Source organism: Rhodnius prolixus, unplaced genomic scaffold, assembly GCF_049639745.1.
Source record: "Rhodnius prolixus isolate KJV_2025 unplaced genomic scaffold, Rpr scaffold_6, whole genome shotgun sequence".
In the NCBI taxonomy this organism is placed as follows: domain Eukaryota; kingdom Metazoa; phylum Arthropoda; class Insecta; order Hemiptera; family Reduviidae; genus Rhodnius; species Rhodnius prolixus.
In genome coordinates, this window is record NW_027411634.1 from 30,410,211 (window position 1) to 30,429,417 (window position 19,207).

At 32.2% G+C, this 19,207-nt stretch overlaps 1 protein-coding gene across 3 annotated transcripts in view; it reads right to left on the minus strand.

The window, feature by feature from the left end:
• Positions 1-19,207, minus strand: part of LOC141460998 (QRFP-like peptide receptor) — a 245,397-nt gene that overhangs the window by 190,161 nt on the left and 36,029 nt on the right. For all 3 annotated transcript variants that reach the window (XM_074141577.1, XM_074141579.1, XM_074141580.1), the window contains exon 2: positions 912-1,208. In XM_074141577.1, the coding sequence (XP_073997678.1) occupies positions 912-1,208 (297 nt within the window). The remainder of the gene's footprint in view (positions 1-911; positions 1,209-19,207) is intronic.

Below are 19,207 nucleotides of genomic sequence, written 5' to 3' on the forward strand. Positions count from 1 at the left end.
AATATTCCTTTTGTTCATTTAGGAGGCGGATGACATCGGGTATACCAGGTGTGGCTATTAAATCTGTCTGACCGTCGTTTGTGTAAGAGGTGTTAGTTTCGTTTTGCCGAAAACATGATGCTACATATGTAGTAGAGCAACGAATTGTCGTGAAATTCCAAATACTTGGTGAAACCGCTACTGAAACTTATCTTTTATTAAAAGAAGTTTATGGCAATGAATGTTTATCACGTGCGCAAGTTTTTGAGTGGTTCAAGCGTTTCCAAGATGGCCGAGAAGGCGTCGGAGATGATGACCGCCCGGGTCGCCCTTCCACATCTAAAACGGATGAAAATATCGATTATAACTAATCAACATTACTACCGTGAGGTGCTTGCTTAACTCCGTGAAAGAGTAAGGAAAAAACGACCCGATTGGTGGAAGAACAAGTCATGGGTTCTCCATCAAGACAACGCGTCGGCTCACACTGCATTGTCTGTCAAGACGTTTCTAGCCAAGTACAACATCCCAGTTTTAGGCCAACCGCCTTATTCGCCTGACCTGGCCCCATGTGACTTTTATCTGTTCTCCAAAGTCAAATCTGCATTAAAAGGAACACGATTTCAGTCCGTTGAAGCTGTGAAAGAAAAAGCGACACGCGTCATGCAGGTGCTCACAGAAAAAGACTTCCAGCTCGGTTTCTAACAATGGTAAATTCGCATGGAGCGTTGTAGGGATAGGGTAGGGGTGTATATTGAAGGTGATAATAACTAAATATGCATAAATTTAAAATAAACTGTTTTATAGCAATAGTCTCGTTATTTTATAGCCACACCTTGTATATTATATAATAAAAATAAATATAACTCCACAAAGGTTAAGTTGACAACATCAACTTTAAGCATAATATATATATATATAAAATTTCTTACCTTGACAGGAATACAAACTAATATTAGCAGTAGATCGGCAGACGCTAGACTTGCTAAAAACACGTTTGTTATACTCTTCATCCGTCTATATCTGGCAATTGTAAATATAATTAGAAAATTGCCGGTGACACCGATCACTAACGTTAAAATGTAAACAACCAAAGTTGGCACTAATTCTTCCCAGATGTAGGTGTTGAATGATTCTTGGACATCGTAGTCATAATCATCCGTCAGATTTTCTTGCAACTCCATTTTTGTAGGTTTTGTAATTCCAGAGGATTTAATAGGTTGGTCCATCTAAAAATTAAAAACAAATATATTAGTACAATTAAACGATAAATAGTGTGGCAAGTAGCAGATAAGAGTTCAACTAGGATTGATTCTCGGTCTAGTCTTTGATTTATTATCTCTTCCCTTCTCAATGTCTAAAAAGTGGTTGCATAAAAATTTATGGAATAAGTAATAGGGATTGAACTTCTGTTAGTTTTCATTAGGAAACCCTAAAGATCAATATTTCTCTTGCATGAGGTTTTTTTGTCTAATTGCCGAAATAATTTAGGGTTGTTTTTTGCCCAGAGACAGTATTTTCTCAGTAACATAAATTGTCACAAATAAACCGAACTGTTTATTCCACCGAAAGGCGAAAATGGTTGTAACTGTAATCGTTTGAACATTATTGAATTTCTGATAGAGAGACCAAAATGGATTTTTCAAAAGTCTTTTTTGTTATTGAGGAGAGGGGCATTCATTTTTGTTTATTTTAATGTTTTTCAAATATGTAACATGCAACTGATTTACAACTTTCTTATAAATTGTTTCAATATTTACAATGTTAATAAAATACTGCAGGCAATTATGGGAGTATTATGATGTAGGGAAATCTTATTGAACAATAATCTACTAAAAATAAAAGATATAAATACAAAAAATAGGCATTAAAAATAGAACGAAATAAATTACAGAGAACAGTTTATTTTAAAACGGTTGTTTAGTGGACAGTGGTGGCCATGAATGTCACTCACAGAACAGAGTACTGAGAGCTTAACTGCCAAGTATTTTTATTGCTACATCTTACAGTAGTTGGGTAGCCATGGTAAAAACTTCACATCATGCCCACTACAAGGACCGCAAAACAACATTATTTAGATTGAGTAGCTACTAACTTATTAATAATATAAAAAAAGAACAGAATAATATAAACTAGTCGGTTTCATTGACAGCAACTCTGTAATACAGAATACATTAAATATGCCCGCTTCTGTTTCTAGTATAGTAGCAGATGTAAAGTTTGTAGGTATGGAGTGGGCTATAAAATTTGTTTGAAAAAAAATCTGTAAAGAAACAAATCTAAGAGGGTGGTCTGCCTTACTATAAATAGCAAGGGGTTCAACCTAACTTCTTTTTTTTTATAGCTCTTGTTTTTCGCTGACCAAATTCTCTTATTAGGATGTTATTAGGAGCTACATCGAATACTTACTTTCTTTTATTTTGCTCACTTTTTTAGGAGTGGAAGACCAAATACAATTAGATAAATATAATAAGATGCGGATGTAGAGGCATTGAAAGGAGAGTGGCCATTGAACATGATGTAATGGGATACATATGTTCTCAGAAAAGCAAGATAATTATTGAAGAAGTACCTGATGTTCTTGATGGTAAAAAGGTAGCTCCGGCAGTGGTTAGTAATTGGGTATGGGAAATTATACTGGAAGGATAATGGCATAGGACTTGGAGAAGATTATCTTTGTTTTTGTGTTTTTAAGTGCGAACTTAAAAATATTTGATTCGAAACTCTAATGGTTTCAGTAGGTTGCGAATGTGAGTGGAAATAGATTTTAATGTAAGCCTTAATAGTGAACTTTTCCTTTGTTGCTGGAAAGTAAGTCCATGTATAAAACTTTCAGCACTTTAGAGTAACTTCCGTCTTAACTAGAAGGGTATAATATATAGCTGAGTAGATTGATTGGGCTAAGTAACTTGTGTAACAAAAATGTGTGTTATTTTTTTTAAGCCAGACAAAGAATATTTGGTCGAACGGTCTAAAGTAAAAATATTACTACTCGGCAAAGTTACACTTTTTGTAATATTATTTTTTCATTAAAACAATAAAATATTGTAAAATAAGAAAGTGATAATACACAGATGGCTGTTATAAACAAAAAGTTAGTTTGGCTAATATCCAATCAATAAGTGGTATAAAAAAAAGGTGAATATTTCAACTAATACGTAGAGGAGTGCTAACTTGAACAAAGCGAAAATGGCACATGCTAACAAATTTAACTGGGGCGTATAAACAACGAGCAAATTCTTTTATTGTTTAATAAACTAAAGTAATGGCCATTTTATAGGAACTTATAAATGGATCCTTAGAATGAAAAGCAAATATCAAAGCAGCTAGTGTAGGTATTTTAAAATTATACGTAGTTCTTTATTAATTTAAGCAAACAAATTTGCTCAATATCAAATATTATTAAATAAGTTTATAATAACATTCACTTTGAAAACATTAGTTTTGTTTATCATGTGCACAATATTTCACACATTATCGGTATCTATGTTAAGTAGTTTACCATCTAGCCCTACTTACCATGATCACCGTGAGCAGTAGTTTCTGGGTAATGTTTGAGGACGTCAGTTCTTCATCAGTTTCCGAAAGACTAAACTTCCAGCAGAGTAAGCAAACCTTCATTTACTCCCAAACCCTAAGATGATGTCTCCGTTTCCAGGCTCAAACTATGTATCAATGCATACTTCAGTCGTAGGAACGATTAGATCATAGGATTCTACGATTATCTGGCTGATAGAGAAGATGTTGTCTCAGGAATTAATTATTCCCATGCTAAGCTCTCATTACTATTTAGGCACGTCAACAGAAGTCATTGGCATTCTAGAGGCTCCAACGCCAACTACCGGCTCCGATAGTTGTACTTCACTGAGCTAGTCCCTTACCTCTATTACTTAAACTTATTGTTATTAGTACTTTGAGAGGAACCACGTTCTCTAAAACTATTCTAGGTCTTTATAGCTACCATAAAAAAAAGAAGAAAAACTACAGCAACTCAAATAGAGCCTGGGACAAAAGAACATCATCCACTAGACATCCTAAGATTCATATTATCCGAGCAATAATCTCACACATCTTCGGACAATCCGTCGATAGATGAATAACCCCGTTCTATACCTCGCAAAATATAAAAAAAGTGCCCTGCATGATACCTAAAGTGTAGAGCAGTTTCTTTATATCACAATAAGTAATCAGAATTTGAGAGATATCCATGAAAGTACAGAATCATCTCACTATCAGCCCTTTATGAATGTTAAGCCATTCAAGAGGGCTGATAACCTTTCAAATATATCTACAAGGATAATTGCTAAGGAGCCCTTCACTCTTGTCTAGAAAGCTAGACAGACAATCATGTGTCTAAAGAAATGACATTCCTGATATGGCGCCCTACTTTGGCATATAGCCAGATTACCTACATTTACCGAGATATCAGTCCATGAATTAGGCTCTTCTCTTCTTGAAGCCATAATTGTAACATACAGAATCACTTCCAGGTTTCAAGCTTGCCTGGCCCATATAAAAACTTTAAGGCTTGTAAGCTTTATCTGTAAGCCTACTAAAAACCAAGGCAGAACAGTGCTGAAACTCCATTCTTCATTTCCTCACAAGGTCTTTGATATGCTCCACTTTGTCTAAAGTCAATAGGTGACAGCCTTTTGTTCACGCCGTAGCAAAAAGCCAAAATCAAACAGCATAATCACCATTGTCGAGGTAATATTGAATTCAGAAAACAGCCTATCCACAAACTCGATCATGTTTTATCAGTTAATGCATATTTAACATTCTCTTAAGAAAACATTGAACTAAGTCTGCTTGTTTTAAGATAAGTAATTACTTATCTTCTTAAGTACTAAGTTTGTGCGAGCTGTAGATAGCAAAACATTAGCCTCTGCTTAATTATGAGTAATAAAGCTAAATTTCCAGCATGAGTTAACCAGATTTGCACAACTCAACTAGCAGTGTTTTAAGCCCAATAAGCTGACCGAGAATACAATGAAGAAAGTAGAAAATATTTACCTTGGGTCGAGGTTATTTTTTAATTTTAATATAAATATTAGAATACAGTTTAAACATTAGAAATTGATTACAATGATTTCTTTAAAGCAGCAAAGATTCCAAGATGAAGCCATTTCGCAACTAGATTTGACCAAATTTAAAAGAAAAAGAGAGCCAGTAATACTTTTCCTTACCAGCTGGATTGCCACACCGTCTTCAAGTATTAAAGGAAATCACAGAGTAAAGACTTCTTTTCTTTAAAAGTAATAACTTTTAATAGAAAGGAAACATCAAATTAGTAATGTCAACCATTTTTAAATTATTAATAACTAAACAAAAGAGGTGATCGATGTTCCACTACACCATCGATTTTAATTAAAAGTGCGACAATCTTGTAGCAATAATTTGTAACATTTACCGTAAAAAAAGGCTGAATTTTTGAAGGTAAATTCATGGATGGCGCTATAGGGGTCAACCTTATGAAACTAGTGGCTGAAATGGAATTAATCACCACAGAAAATTGGTTTATTGGTTTTTGGATGATCAGAGTTTCAGAAATAAAATAACTTTGAAATTATTCGCATTTTTTTTGTAACCGTAAATTTCTGCAACTAGTGAAATTGATTAGAAATATATATATATATATATATCATACATGAGTAGCATGAGGGGAGAATGCACCCAATGGTGAAACTCCCAAAGAAGAGCATTGCACTATCTGTACACTGGCACTTAAGTGAGAAGATCGCGTGCCACCACTGTCTTGGAGGATTTATTTTTAACAATAAAGTAAGTGGTGAAACTAGAAAGATTGGAATGTGATGGATACTGGGGCAAGAAACTTGATTTAGCAGGAACCCTGCTTGATATAGCAGGGCTTTCGACCCATTAGGAACAAGGAGTCCTTGGTGCAAGGTAGTATTAGAAAACTAAGTTAGAAGAATTAGCAAATCGACGGAATGTTTTTTATTGAAAGGATTAAATTTGCTAGGTAATGGAATGTTTGGATGAGCTTTAAGGTCCTTTTCCATATGTCCATGGATTCCAACCAGTACTTAAGTCGTTTGTTGCTTAAATGATAATGTTTTAACAAGAAGTGAAGAAAGGAATTTTTTTAAACATATTCCAGGTTAGCCGTTTATCCATGAAGAGTGCTAGGCACTTCACACAATCTGTTGTACGTAGAGGAGAGTGGTTTAGGTAAACACAGGTGGAGCAGGTAAGCCTTATTAAGAATTTAATGTGATTACATTTTTTTTCATCATAATTCCCGAAGGTTCTTTTTTGTTTTTTAACCAAGGCTCCAGCGGTTTTATTCAGGATTAGAGGAAGCAATAGGCAAGAAACGTGTCTTTGTGAGGGAAAACGTGTAATCGGCTTAAGTGAAAAGTGTAAGGTTGGGTAAGAACATCAGGGAAGTATATTTGCATTAATTTTTTTATTTCTTATTTATCTTAGACAAATTGTGGCTAAGTAGGAATATTATCTCTCAGGTATATTCACTACCCAAATTTGGAGAATAGTTTTTCTTAGGACTTAGTAAGGCTACCAAACCATTCAAAGGAAATGAAGGGTTTTAAATATCTCCTAGCTCTATCTAGTCCATGAAATTTAAAATAAAGAAGTGTACTACTGAACATAGATCGCTAGTCTAATTTCAATCATTCTAGTTCCAATTTGCTTAACTTTCCACTTGTGGGCTCCCACCATTAATAACTTCTTAGACGAAAACACGTATTGTAGATGACAATAAAGGATTCCTGTTTATTCTAATTAAGTTATAATTTCTTCCTTACAGATAGTATGTAAATGACTAGGGAAGAAATGAACTTTTTCCCTTAAGAGAGTAGAATATTTATTAAAGTTCATAAACATGGAAACTTAGTTCTGCAATGAACAAGTTTAAAAAATCAAGGTGGATATCATTGTTTAATGGAGAAATTCATTTCCCATCTTTCTTGCTTTAGATTGCAATAGTATCAGTTTTTAAATTATATCTTTATAAAGAAAGAAACAAAAATTAATTCGTGGTTTTTGAGTAATAATGAGAATGCTGATATTAAGTAAAGTTATTTTAGCATAAATTTGAAGTGGGCTGAAAATGTTGCTTCGTTGAGGGCATTAAAAAACAATTTTTTGTTGTGCAAAAATTAGATCAAATGTAATTCTTGCTATATAATTATCCACTAAAAAGAAAAAAAACAGCATTACGTTAAAATTTTGTTCAAAATTATAAATCAAGTTCCACTACAGTTGTTGCGTAATTAATAGTTTATGAAATGGTAACTATTCTGAATAATTTAGCATAACAAAGTTTGGTGCTCAAATTGCAAATAAAACAGTTTCATTATCACCAGTCCGCCATGCCCTATTTATCTAGAAATTAGTGAGAAAGGGAATAGAATCCTTCAAAAAAAGAATTTACTATTTTGTGCTCAGAGACAAGAGTAGTATTCAGTTAAGATAAATTTAAATTGTCCTTAATTGATTCCGCTTTAAATAACTATTCTGTAACAGCAAATTGATTATTTTTCATGAAAACAAAACTGTACTTATGTATATTTAAAAAATCTCTTATTTAGAAGCTTCTAATCTGTTTTCTTTATTCTATAGCCATTTCTCCAAGACGTTAGGAACCGTTGATGGTCATTCACTCTCTCTCTCTCTAAATTCTGATAAAATTATTCTTCATTAGAATTGTAAATAGGTTGAATAATAAAGCCTTCTCTATCTCAATCTTCATATTTTTTCAAGTTATAATAGTTTAGGGCCTTCTTGAGCCCATTATCAGCCTGGTGAGGCTTGCCTATTCAGGCCAGCATATGGCTATGTCATTTGGTAATTATTTTAATATCTTTTATCATTAAAAAAGTATTCTACGTTTTCAACCTAGATGAACAATCTTTCATCAGCATCAGTTAGTTACAAAATAACCATTTTAGGTTTATATTTGTATTTCTTTTTAAATAAAAAACTGTGTCCCTCACAAGATGTGTGAATTACACGGATCGAGATTGTTAAAATATCGTTTACAATTAGTACTTGGGGTTTGTTGTGCCAGTGTAAGAATGTCTGTAAGTTATGTGACTAGAGTCCATGATGAACATCTCAAGTATTTTCGCAAGAATCTTTTGATTATCTCACTTTTCCTTTTCCCCTTACGATTGTGTTTTTTGCACTTCAAATATTCAAATTTTGCTTAAAAATTATCTTCTTTAATTAAACAAAGTTAATAAATAGTATTTAATGTTTTTAAAATACACTCTATAGATTTGTAGAAACTTAGAATTGAGTTGTTGATAAGATAATAGTTACACATACACGATTATTAATTTAAATTTTATATAATATATATTATTATTGTTCTAAAATGTATTTAATAGGAAATAAATTTATTACATTTGATTAATCTCGTTTAAATTATTTATGCGCTAAATTAACTATATGATAAAGGACAAGGTATTTATTCGTTCTAATTATCCCTTTATAATCCTGACAACTAAACTGAACATATCAACATTATTTAAAAACAGAACATCCCATTGCTGTAATATATTTGAGTTAATCTGCTTAAAAAATATGGTATTATTTTTTCTTCTGAAATGGAAGAGCCTGATGATAACATTGTACATTATTCACCTTTATTTAGTATTGTATTTTTTATTGCTATATTAAATTTTGTTGTGTGGAGAAATAATTTTTGTATATTAAATTAGATTTTTTTAATTTGTTACTTTGCTACTAAATCAATTGAGAGAGAACAAAACCTGGAACTGAAGAACAGTGTTCATAAATGAAATTACTTTTGTCCGACCATTTGTCAACAGATTCCATATCAGAAATCTGGTAGGCATGCAAAACATTAATCCAGAGTTACTCTCACCTCTTTAAGTTTCCCAGCAATAAATTTCTTTTGGTTTGGAAATAGGTGGAAGTCAGAGGATGCCTAATCTGGTGTGGATACTTTAAAAATTTGAACTTCATAGCCCTAGGTTTAGTAAAGCATTTTACTAAAGCATCCTTGTGGAAAGTTGTATTGATCTGATGGAAGATTTTTTGTTTTTTTTTTTTTGTAATCCAGGCAATTTTTCACTAATTTTTAGTTAGTCCAACAGACAGGTCGTCTAGTATTCACCAGTTACTGTTTTACAATTTGTAAAGTAGTCAATAAAAAGAATCCCGTTTGTATTCTAATCTGGCCTTGACCTCCCTGGCAGATGAAATCGACTTCACCTTTTTTTTAGTACCTATTGACTTCCAGCCAATTCTTTGATTGATCTTTCTATTCTGGCTCGCTGAGATATGCCTATACTAAGTAACAAATCGGCGCACAAAATCAGTAGGATTCTGGTTCAACCTATAATATGAAATTCGCAATAGTGTATTTTCATTAACAATAATTGTTTAGTTTAAAATAATGGATAATGAAGAGTTTATTCTATTCCCCTTTGTACTCCCCGAAGCAGGAATCGCTATTTTGTAAACGCGTTGAATCGCAAGAATAAAAAAATTAATCAATTACATTTAACTATTATTAAATCTTCTACTAAAACGAAACCACTTGCTAGTTCGTAATTCAAATAAATTAACTGTATTTTATTTTACTTTATCTCCTGGAAATTTCTTCAAGATCTCGTGATTGCTTCAATCAAAAATTGGGATTTACAAAATTCAATTGAAAATAAAATAAAGTTCTTAGAAATAAAGACAGTTGTTTTCCTCCACTGTTAAAAATGAAAAATTATTAGATGCCTTAAATGAGCGCGGAAAAAGATTGATGTTACTGAACTTGGAGGAAAATCAGCTAAGTGCTCCACATTTCTTAATTTATAAGTTCATAAAATAAAAATGATTGGTCACGACAGTGTGACAATACATAAAAAAAAGGTAATATAAAATGAATCATGAGAAAAATACAGTTTTACGGTTCCTTGCCAACTGAAATATGTTACTTGTATTTCCAACATCCGGTAGTACATTATAGTTTAGATATTAGCTTCCACTAGACCAGAAAACAGAAATAGAAAAATAAATGTGTTTTAAGTCCGCCTCCTAGATAAAATTTGAACTGAATGATTATTTGCTTCCATCAGAATTTCTTTAATAAAAGTATCTATTTTTTTAATTTTATCGAACAAATTTTATTTAAAAGGAATTCTTCTCTTTTTTCCTGAGATTTACGAACGGGTTCATTAGAGCAAATACTACTGACAGTTGTAGTCTAACCGACAGTAAATGGTTTGTAACTAGCTTTAGGATGAGTAGACATAAGTTAGATTCAAATATAAGGTATGTTAGAATTTAGATTACACTATTTATGTTAGTGAATGTTCTTAGGTGTAAGTAAAAGTCACAACCGGATGATGGAAGATGATGCCAAAAATGGTGTAAAAGAAAATGATAAAAACTTCAACTAAATGACTATTTTATTCATTGATGATGAAGGATCTAATTTTGTGAGCATCAATAAAAAAGAAATATTGACTGTAAAATTGATCTTTAGATTCTATGATCAGCAGATATATTAAGGTAACAACTTCTGCAGGGAAATGGCCTACTTCGGCAGTAAACTGGAAGACAATGGAGCAAGATGTGTCCGAGTTTCCAAGTGGCTAGAAATTACTGAGTACTGAGATATCTCTTAATCACAATAATGACACCATTTTTACTCGATATTTTTATTATTGTGTTACATCAACATTTAGCTTAATAATTCTGTTCAGTTATCAGTTGTAATGTAAGTATAGTTATTTTAACGCCTAAGTGGTGTGCCTATAAAGGAAAGTGTAACAGATCTTTTTTGGTGAAGTTATATATCTCAAAGTAATTAGTTTTGAAGTATTAGTGAGTGCACTTAATAGTAACAAATATCAGCCTCACCGAACAAGCAGCTGAATAGATCAGTTCCTTTCAATTTTACTGTTTGCTGTCCAGTACTATACCTACTATGTACTCCAGGGTGGTTTTTGTTTTTAGCTTGCAGAATAGTTGTTTAAATTACCTAACTTGAGGCTCTTACCACTACGTGCAAATATCTTGAAACCGAGAGTTCTGTATCATACAGCAATGTAAGTTGACTCTGCTACACCAAATTAATTTTACTACTCCCACGACCTTACCCACATTAAATTAACCCTAGGCACACTTTCACTATACCTCACATAATGAAGTAATTACAAACCTTTTAGGACAAGGTGTCTTTATTACTTTTCTGTTCACTTTCTGTTCATTGTTTAATTACTTAAAGAAGAGAAAATAAAATAGAGCGCCAAGGTAAGTATTTTTTTACTTTTGCGCAGCAAAATTGATTTAATTTTAAAAGCTTTAATTTTACGATGTATTTTAGATGTCTGATTAAATAATAACAAAGTAATTTTTCTATTACAAACAGAAAGAGGAAGTTAAAAGAGAAATTATGGAAGCGCTTCCCGTTCTTTTCTACATACCGAATTTACATTCATTCTTAAGTAATTGCAGGTATGCTAATAATAAGTTTACTAATGTTTCTTCTAAAGATATGTAATCTAAACTAGTTGTAACTTTTATTTTTGTATACGTAAATAATAGAATTACAAGTTTTACATACACTGCTATTACTTGTGCAATTGTCGCGGAAACAAGGCAGTCGTTTAATCAATTCAAATTTACGGAAAAATTATCTGTAATTAAAATTAAAAATTAGTTGTAATAAAGTGATTTAGACACGTGTGAAAGATATTTTCTGACATTTTTGAAAATTCACATTCTTTTCCATTTTCTGAAACCATTCTTCTAAACAGTTTCGATGTTGTTCTAAGAAGCGAGTAGATTGAACAGAATCTAAATGTGGATAGAGCATGTCGCCATGATGGTGATGATGTGTAGGTGAGTAGGTAGGTCTGAAGAGAATAGATGGATGAAAGAATGCTTTCTTGAGGAACTCCAGCTTTCACAAGTTGCAATGAAGAATTTCTGTTCCGTGTTTTTTTGGCGACAAATTGTTTTAATAAAATTTCATCTCGTAGTTTGTGGTAAGAAAAATATCGTGCGCCTTTTCGCATCTTACTGTACTTTAGCCAGGAGTATATTGATATTATTTCCTTTAAGGAAATTGCTGTCTAAATATTTTTTTTCAGAAACTAAAGATAAACGGTGAATTGTTACTTGCGGGGTATAATAACTGCAATCACAAGTTTGTACAAATAATGTAGTTTTACACTGAGAAGTGGACACGAACAAATAAATATAAGTAGTTACTAGTTGATAAATTACAGTTTTAATGTTTAAAGAAATTATTTAGATTTAAACTTCTTCATAACAATCAGAGTCAATGTCATTCAAATTAGTTTTCTCGTCTTCTCAGAATTAACGTTTTCGTTTATTGTTATTTTAATTTACTTTTAATTTGTAATTTATACTTAATTACATTTGATGCTAAATTGGTTTGTAATGGATTTCCCCCACTTCACTGTCGGGGAGAGTTAAGTGGCAGTTTCTATGCTTTGAAGCATTTATCAGGCTTTTTCTTGATTTGAATATCTTTATGTTTCAGAGCATGCAAATTGATTTGGAAATGTCTCTTGGTCGGACGAAGTATTCATTCATTTCAACCAGCATTTCTCCGCTTTCATAATAATATCAAAGTGATTGCAATTTTAGAAAGATATAAATTGCAGAGTAACCGTTTGTTGACTCACTGTTATTGTACTTTGCTATTGATTAAAACATAAAATAAATAATTAAAAACCAAAGAAGTAAAAAAGCACTGGAAAATGCACAAAATTGTCACCTAGACTGAATGGAAATCTCCTTTTTCTGTCTTTGAATGTTAAAAATAAAGTCAATGGTAGATTGTACATCTTAAGTTGATCTAGTTTGACAAAGAAGAAGTAAAAAAGCACTGGAAAGTGCAGTACTTCTCACCTAGTTTGAATGGAATTCTTCAATTTTTGTCATTGAAAGTTAATAAATAATAATAATGCCAATGCTTGATTGTGCATCTTCGGTCGATCTATTTTGGAAAAGAAGAAGCAAAATAGCATTGGAAAATGCAGGAGCTGTCACCTAGTTTGAATGGAAATCTTCTTTTTCTGTCTTTGAAAGTTAATAATAAGGCCAATGCTAGATTGTGCATCTTAGGTCGATCTATTTTGGAAAAGAAGAAGTAAAAAGCACTGGAAAACGCAGAAATTGTCATCTAGGTTGAATGGGATTCTCCTTTTTCTGTCTTAAAAGTTAATAATAAGGCCAATGTTAGGAAAGGGATTAGCTGTGCGGTTAGCGTATTTGATTCCCACGCGGAGATCTCGGGTTCGAATCCAGATGCTGACCCTTAGATTTTCTCTTCCTAGGAGCTTCTTACAGCTCACTGTCCGGTGATGGACAGTGTTGTTTGTAACGAGAGAACACTGTCCGGAGGCCGGCAACCTAAGATGTTGACGCGCCTTAAATCATTAAAAAAAAAAAATAAGGCCAATGTTAGACTGTACATTTTGGGTCTAGCATTGGCCTAATTATTAACATTCAAAGGCAGAAAAGAAGAATTCGATTCAAACTAGGCGACAAGTTCTGCATTTTCCAGTGCTATATTACTTCTTCTTTTTCAAAATAGATCGATCTATGATGCATAACATAGCATTGGCTTTATTATATTGACATTGTTACTGTGTCTGAGTAAAGAAGATTGCAATAAGGGATAAAGTACACTGTACTCTAAGGGCTTATAACAAAATAAAATACTGTTTCTCTACGCCATCATAAAAAGGATGATTGTAATCGTGCATATTCTCGACTTTGTCGGCAACAAGAAGCAAAATAAGTTTTTGTTTTTACTCTGAAGAACAATTTTTCTGTTTTCGTCTTTCTCTTATTAGTTATACCCTAAATCTAGGAACTAGAAGTGATTAAAGCGTTCAATTAGATTAAATAGTCACATTTAGAGAATTATGTTTTGTATTATATCATGACTAACTTACTAATCTTAGTCCTGAATAGATTGCAGGCTATTTTTTTGGCTGAAAAGTGTTGGTAGAAACGAATCCAGGCAAAAAGTGACGGAATGAAAGAGCAGTACAATCTCACAGATTGTCCGCGTCATTCTTACGATTTTAATACCGATTAAATATTGATAGTTACAGTCCAAATATGGAAAGAAAAGCGATAGAGTAGAAGTGCCATATTATTGTATTTTATAAAATTTGTGATAATCGCCAGCAATGAATAACAAGTTTGCATTTTTCATACATGTCTTCGTCATTATTTACGTAGCCAGAACTTTGATGTTTTTGTGGCTTTTCTTTACTTAGCAAAAAAGCGGGCTTTACCATGTAACCTGATCTCTGATCACTGTAGAGACATTGGTGCATTCTTATTAGTTAAAAGCAAAGTTCATCCAATAATAGCCAAAAATAGTAGAATATTATGTAAAATTAATAGCTTAGGGAGGAAAGAACATTCTAATTGGCTAATTATGAATATTATTCTACAAAAAAATCATTTCAAGCGGTTGTGGAGAATTTAAGTCTTTGATTCCAATAGGGGCTACCTCAGAGATTTGACTTTTTAGCTGCAGAAATTGTAGAGTGTGAGCTTTCAAAACAGATGTTTAGTTTTATTAGGTTTATTCTAAGAAATTGTGGAAAAAAGTTTATTTTATTTCAATACTTATAAGGAATTAAGAGTAAGAAATTTATTCTAACTGTAATTTCCAAATAATTAAAACACTTTTATACATTATTTAGTAATTAATAAAGAAGTTACATGTAAAACACATCACCCAATTACGTAAAACATTATAAAGTCAAAATAATAACTGCTATTTACTTGCCAAGGATACACTATAATGACATGAATTAATCGTGATAGTTTTCAGTTTGTAATATGAACAGTAATAATTAAATAGCAGGTTCAATTATTGTTTTCCAACACGTTCAAATTGTGTATTTTTTATTAGCAGAAAAAAAAATATAAATAAATAATAACCCAAAGATTGAGATAAGAGCTGTCGGAAGATTGTGGTTTCCAAAACCAGTTTTGGCAAGGTCACCAGTTTCGGTTACCACCCGAGTAATGATTAAAATATCCTAATAATTGGCGAACATTTTGGGACCTCAAAATGAAGGTTATCTACCTTGCAAAAAGTATTGCAGCGTTTTCCCGGCATGGAAATTATTTTTAGTATAAACTTGTTTTCAATCTTTGAAAATTGAAAGATTATGGATCAGAATGTTGTTCAGTTTTTGAAGCTAATACTAAAAATTCAAGGCTTAAATTGAACGTTTCTAACAATTACATAGATTTGACACAATATTAATTCATGAAACTACTACGTGCAGGCAACCAAGTATTAGTTTGTGCTTTTTATTCAATGTAAAAATTAAAAAATACAAAAAAGTTACATCTATGAAACATTACTAACGTTGCCCAAAAGAGCCGAGGAGTAAGCAATTTAAACTTTAAAGACCTTCATTGGACGTTAATATGCCTACTTGCTCTACCGAAGAAACTTCTACTCTTCTGGTCTGACTATAAGACTGGAATGGAAATGGTGTTCTAATTGTGCGCGCTCGTGGTGGCCCCTTAGAGAATGCATTTGAAATATTATTAAAATTCCTAACAGAACAACAATCCATTAAAACAGGCTTAATGATTGTCTTATTTCTTTTAAATAAAGAAGCTGTAGAAATAGCGTACGATTAGTGTTTTGTCGATTTAATCTAATTAAAAAAGTAGAAGCAAACTAGCGTAAACAAGTGCTATAAGAAATAGTAGTAGTTACAAAGTATAGAAAAATTAACTTTATTTTCCAACTTACTGTAACTTTTGTTTAATTTCTGTGATTTTGGTTAATGGCTTATTATTGTTTATTTCTAGAATTACATCTACATATATGTAGGAGGTGCCAAAATCTTTTATGTTTTTATGGCCAATAATAGTTTTAATCCGCTACTCATTAGAGTGATAGATTTAAACTATATTTAGGTAACTGAACGGTTAGAGGTGAGGCCCGCAAAGCTAAGAAGTATTGTGTGACTGGATTCGATTTCCGGAGTAAGTCTTGGATTTTATATAACGGTAAATAAGAGGAATTTATAATAAAGAATATTTGCTATTTGCCTCTGTCCGTGACAAGTAATCTGTAGTAAGACGTAAAGTCCGCCTAGAAAAAGAAAAAGTAGGCATTACTTCTCTTCTTTATAAAACAATCTTGATATTTTATGCACCATTTGCTAAGCACCAATTCTCTAAAGAGGAAATCTTTACTTTTTAATCGTACTAAAGTTCCTGGAGAAAGTGCTGGATATGCTCAATCAAACGGAGGGTCGAGGAATATGCGTACTTAATGCCCAGGATTCGGGACGCAAAATCACTCGTCCTCAGAGACCTCTACAGATTGGTTCATCGTCCGGTGATGCGAGTGTGATGTATGAAAGAACAAGAAATTGTTTAATAGGCTGCCATTTCTCAGATGATGTACACCTTCAATTTGTTTAAAAAGTTTAAAAACTAAAAGTAGTTAAAACATGCACTAACCATATTACTGTATCCGTCTAAAAGTTATTATTAAAATATTTTGCTACACATGGCGGCCCACATAAGCCATTAAAAATCTCGAGATACTCACCTAGTTTTTTTTGTGAGTGTTGGGCTTGGATAAAAAGAGTTTGAGGATTAAACACATGATGTTCAGGAGATTATGGTAGCTTTTAAGAAGTTTTAATATACGAGTAAAATTTCTTTACAGTTAAACCTCAAATTTAAAATGAATTTAAAAGAAAAAAGAAGAAGAAAAATAAAAAACCTTTGCAAATCCAAAAGTCAGGAGAATATTGATCAATATTAATTAGCAATCTTCAATGTCACACAATCTACTGTAATATCACAGAGCATAACGCCGCGGACTGATCAGCGAACCATTTACCCGTATAACTTACATTATCTACTTAAATAAGAGCTTATATTAGCTACTTAAGTTTAAGAGCTACACCATAAATCTGCTTCTTGCATATCTGTGCGAAATGAGTTCTTATCACCGACATTAAGAAGTTCTTTTTTGTTTCACTAGAGTGCGTACTAATAAAAGAGTAAAAGTAATTTTTCATTTTAACGTTATAAAGAAAACTTTTACACTTTACATCTTACATCTTTGATCTCTTTAATAAGTATTGCAGTCGTATTAAATTTTCTATAAATTCTGTTTTATCCCTCAGATCGATAATGTGCCATTATGACTGTTCATTGTACTGTATTACCATCTCTGCGAATCGAATGTGAGACTGAATTTCTAAATTTGCAGAAAACCAACTGGTTGAAAGTGCCACATTACTGAATGCATGTTTTTCTACTTTGAGTTTTTCTTACAAATGGCCCCAATGATTTCATTTCAATTATGTATTACTATCACATAAATTTACAACTTTTCCCTTAAAACATTTTAACAGGAAATACGATTCAGGGTACTCTATAAGAGTGGATAGGTAGATTTCTTCTAAAGAGGTAATAATGAGATTTAACTCGAACGTTCCAAGCTTAAGAAAACTTGTGATTTAGAATACAAGTAGTAAAAGAATGTCCTATGGGTGATCACAACAGAATTTTTCAGTAAAAATCTAATAAAGGCTCTCACTTCTGAGGTAAGAAGTGGAAGTTCCTCCCTAAAGTGCTATTTTCGGATTGAACACTTCTTATCAATTATTTTACACTACCCATTAAACAAAAAAAATCTTTTGCAATATTTATTTTTGTTGCAGACCCAACGGTTTCTTTTATTTTTCATAATTTTCTCAAAGATCAGGCCAAAAAAAGAAATACTTGTCCAAAGAAAATTGACGGAAGTAAGTTGTGTTACGTTTTATATAAATTTATTTAACATTACATAGCTTTATAATTAATTACTAAACAATGCGATAAAGTACATTAACATGTGTAAAGCTGAACAACAAACAAGTTTATAAATTAGATGCGAACTTTGAGAGTACCACTTTCAACAACACCGCGCATAACTTAATAGTTTCGACTAAATTAGTTGCAGGTGTAAAGAGCCTGAAGACCATCCACTAATATCCAGAACGACCGGCTGTAAAGGTGCGATCTATCGCATGAATAATGCAGAGCAGTTACAGGGCGACACATATTATACCCGTGACGTGCTTGATGCACGTGTGAGCTGCAATAACTTCTTGTAATAGAACTTTGTACTATTAAATTCATGACTTCCAGCTATTTGATAAAATTTGGTTTATGTTCAAAGGATCCTCAAAGTCGCGAAAATATCAGTGGTGTGTGCATACTGATGTTTAGGCTAAACTCATGTAGCATCACATCTTCCACAAATAAACTTCCTTTCAATGGTCTAAGTATGCTTTCTATGTTTAAAAACTTCCAGCGCAAGGTGAAGATTGGGTAGTTAGTCTAGAAAACGAATTTGTATTAGCTTTTAGTGACTAACTTAATATTTACGTAAACTTAATATTTAGAATTAAAATAGGGAGTTTTCGGTCAGATTAAAAACCAACCCGACTTTGCGCCAACGTTCCGACATTTTTATTGCCTTCTTCAGTAGTCACCAATAACATTTTAATTGATATCATTTCTTATAGTTTTTTAATAAGATGTTGTGTATTGTTATTCCTGGGTTTCAATAGTCTAATTGTTGTGTTACTATTTTGTAATATCCAGGCCCTTTGTCGAAACGTTGGCGTAAAGGCAGCGTTATAAGAAGATAGAAGTTAGAGATATACTTGTATGGATTTTCCCCTCTGATCTCTAATAGCATTAAATACATTTAAAAAGCTAAACTAAACAAAGTTGAACTCATTCTCCACCAAACATTATTATTAGTTTTCTTGATAAAAAAAGAAGAAGAAATGTTATTTCATATATTAAATATTTCCCAGGTGTATGACTGTGAAAGACATTTTTGATTCAGAATAAACATGTTCGATCTCTGTTGTTAAGTATGTTTTAACAACAAATAACTTCATATTGGACTACATGTTTCTGAATTATCGTCGTTGATATTATCCATTTATGATAAAACGTATTATAAACAAATATAAGCAATAAACATCTAGATGTTTGCTTATGAAAACAGCATTGACAACTGTGAATATCGCAAACTGTAACATTCTTTGTGACTAACATGAAATGAAAAGAGGTAGTTACCATAATTGACTAATGGTAGAGAAAAAGTTGAACCCGCGTCCCAGGTAGTTGTTACTAGATTTCTAGAAGTGGGTGGTTTCTCTATAATTTGGAC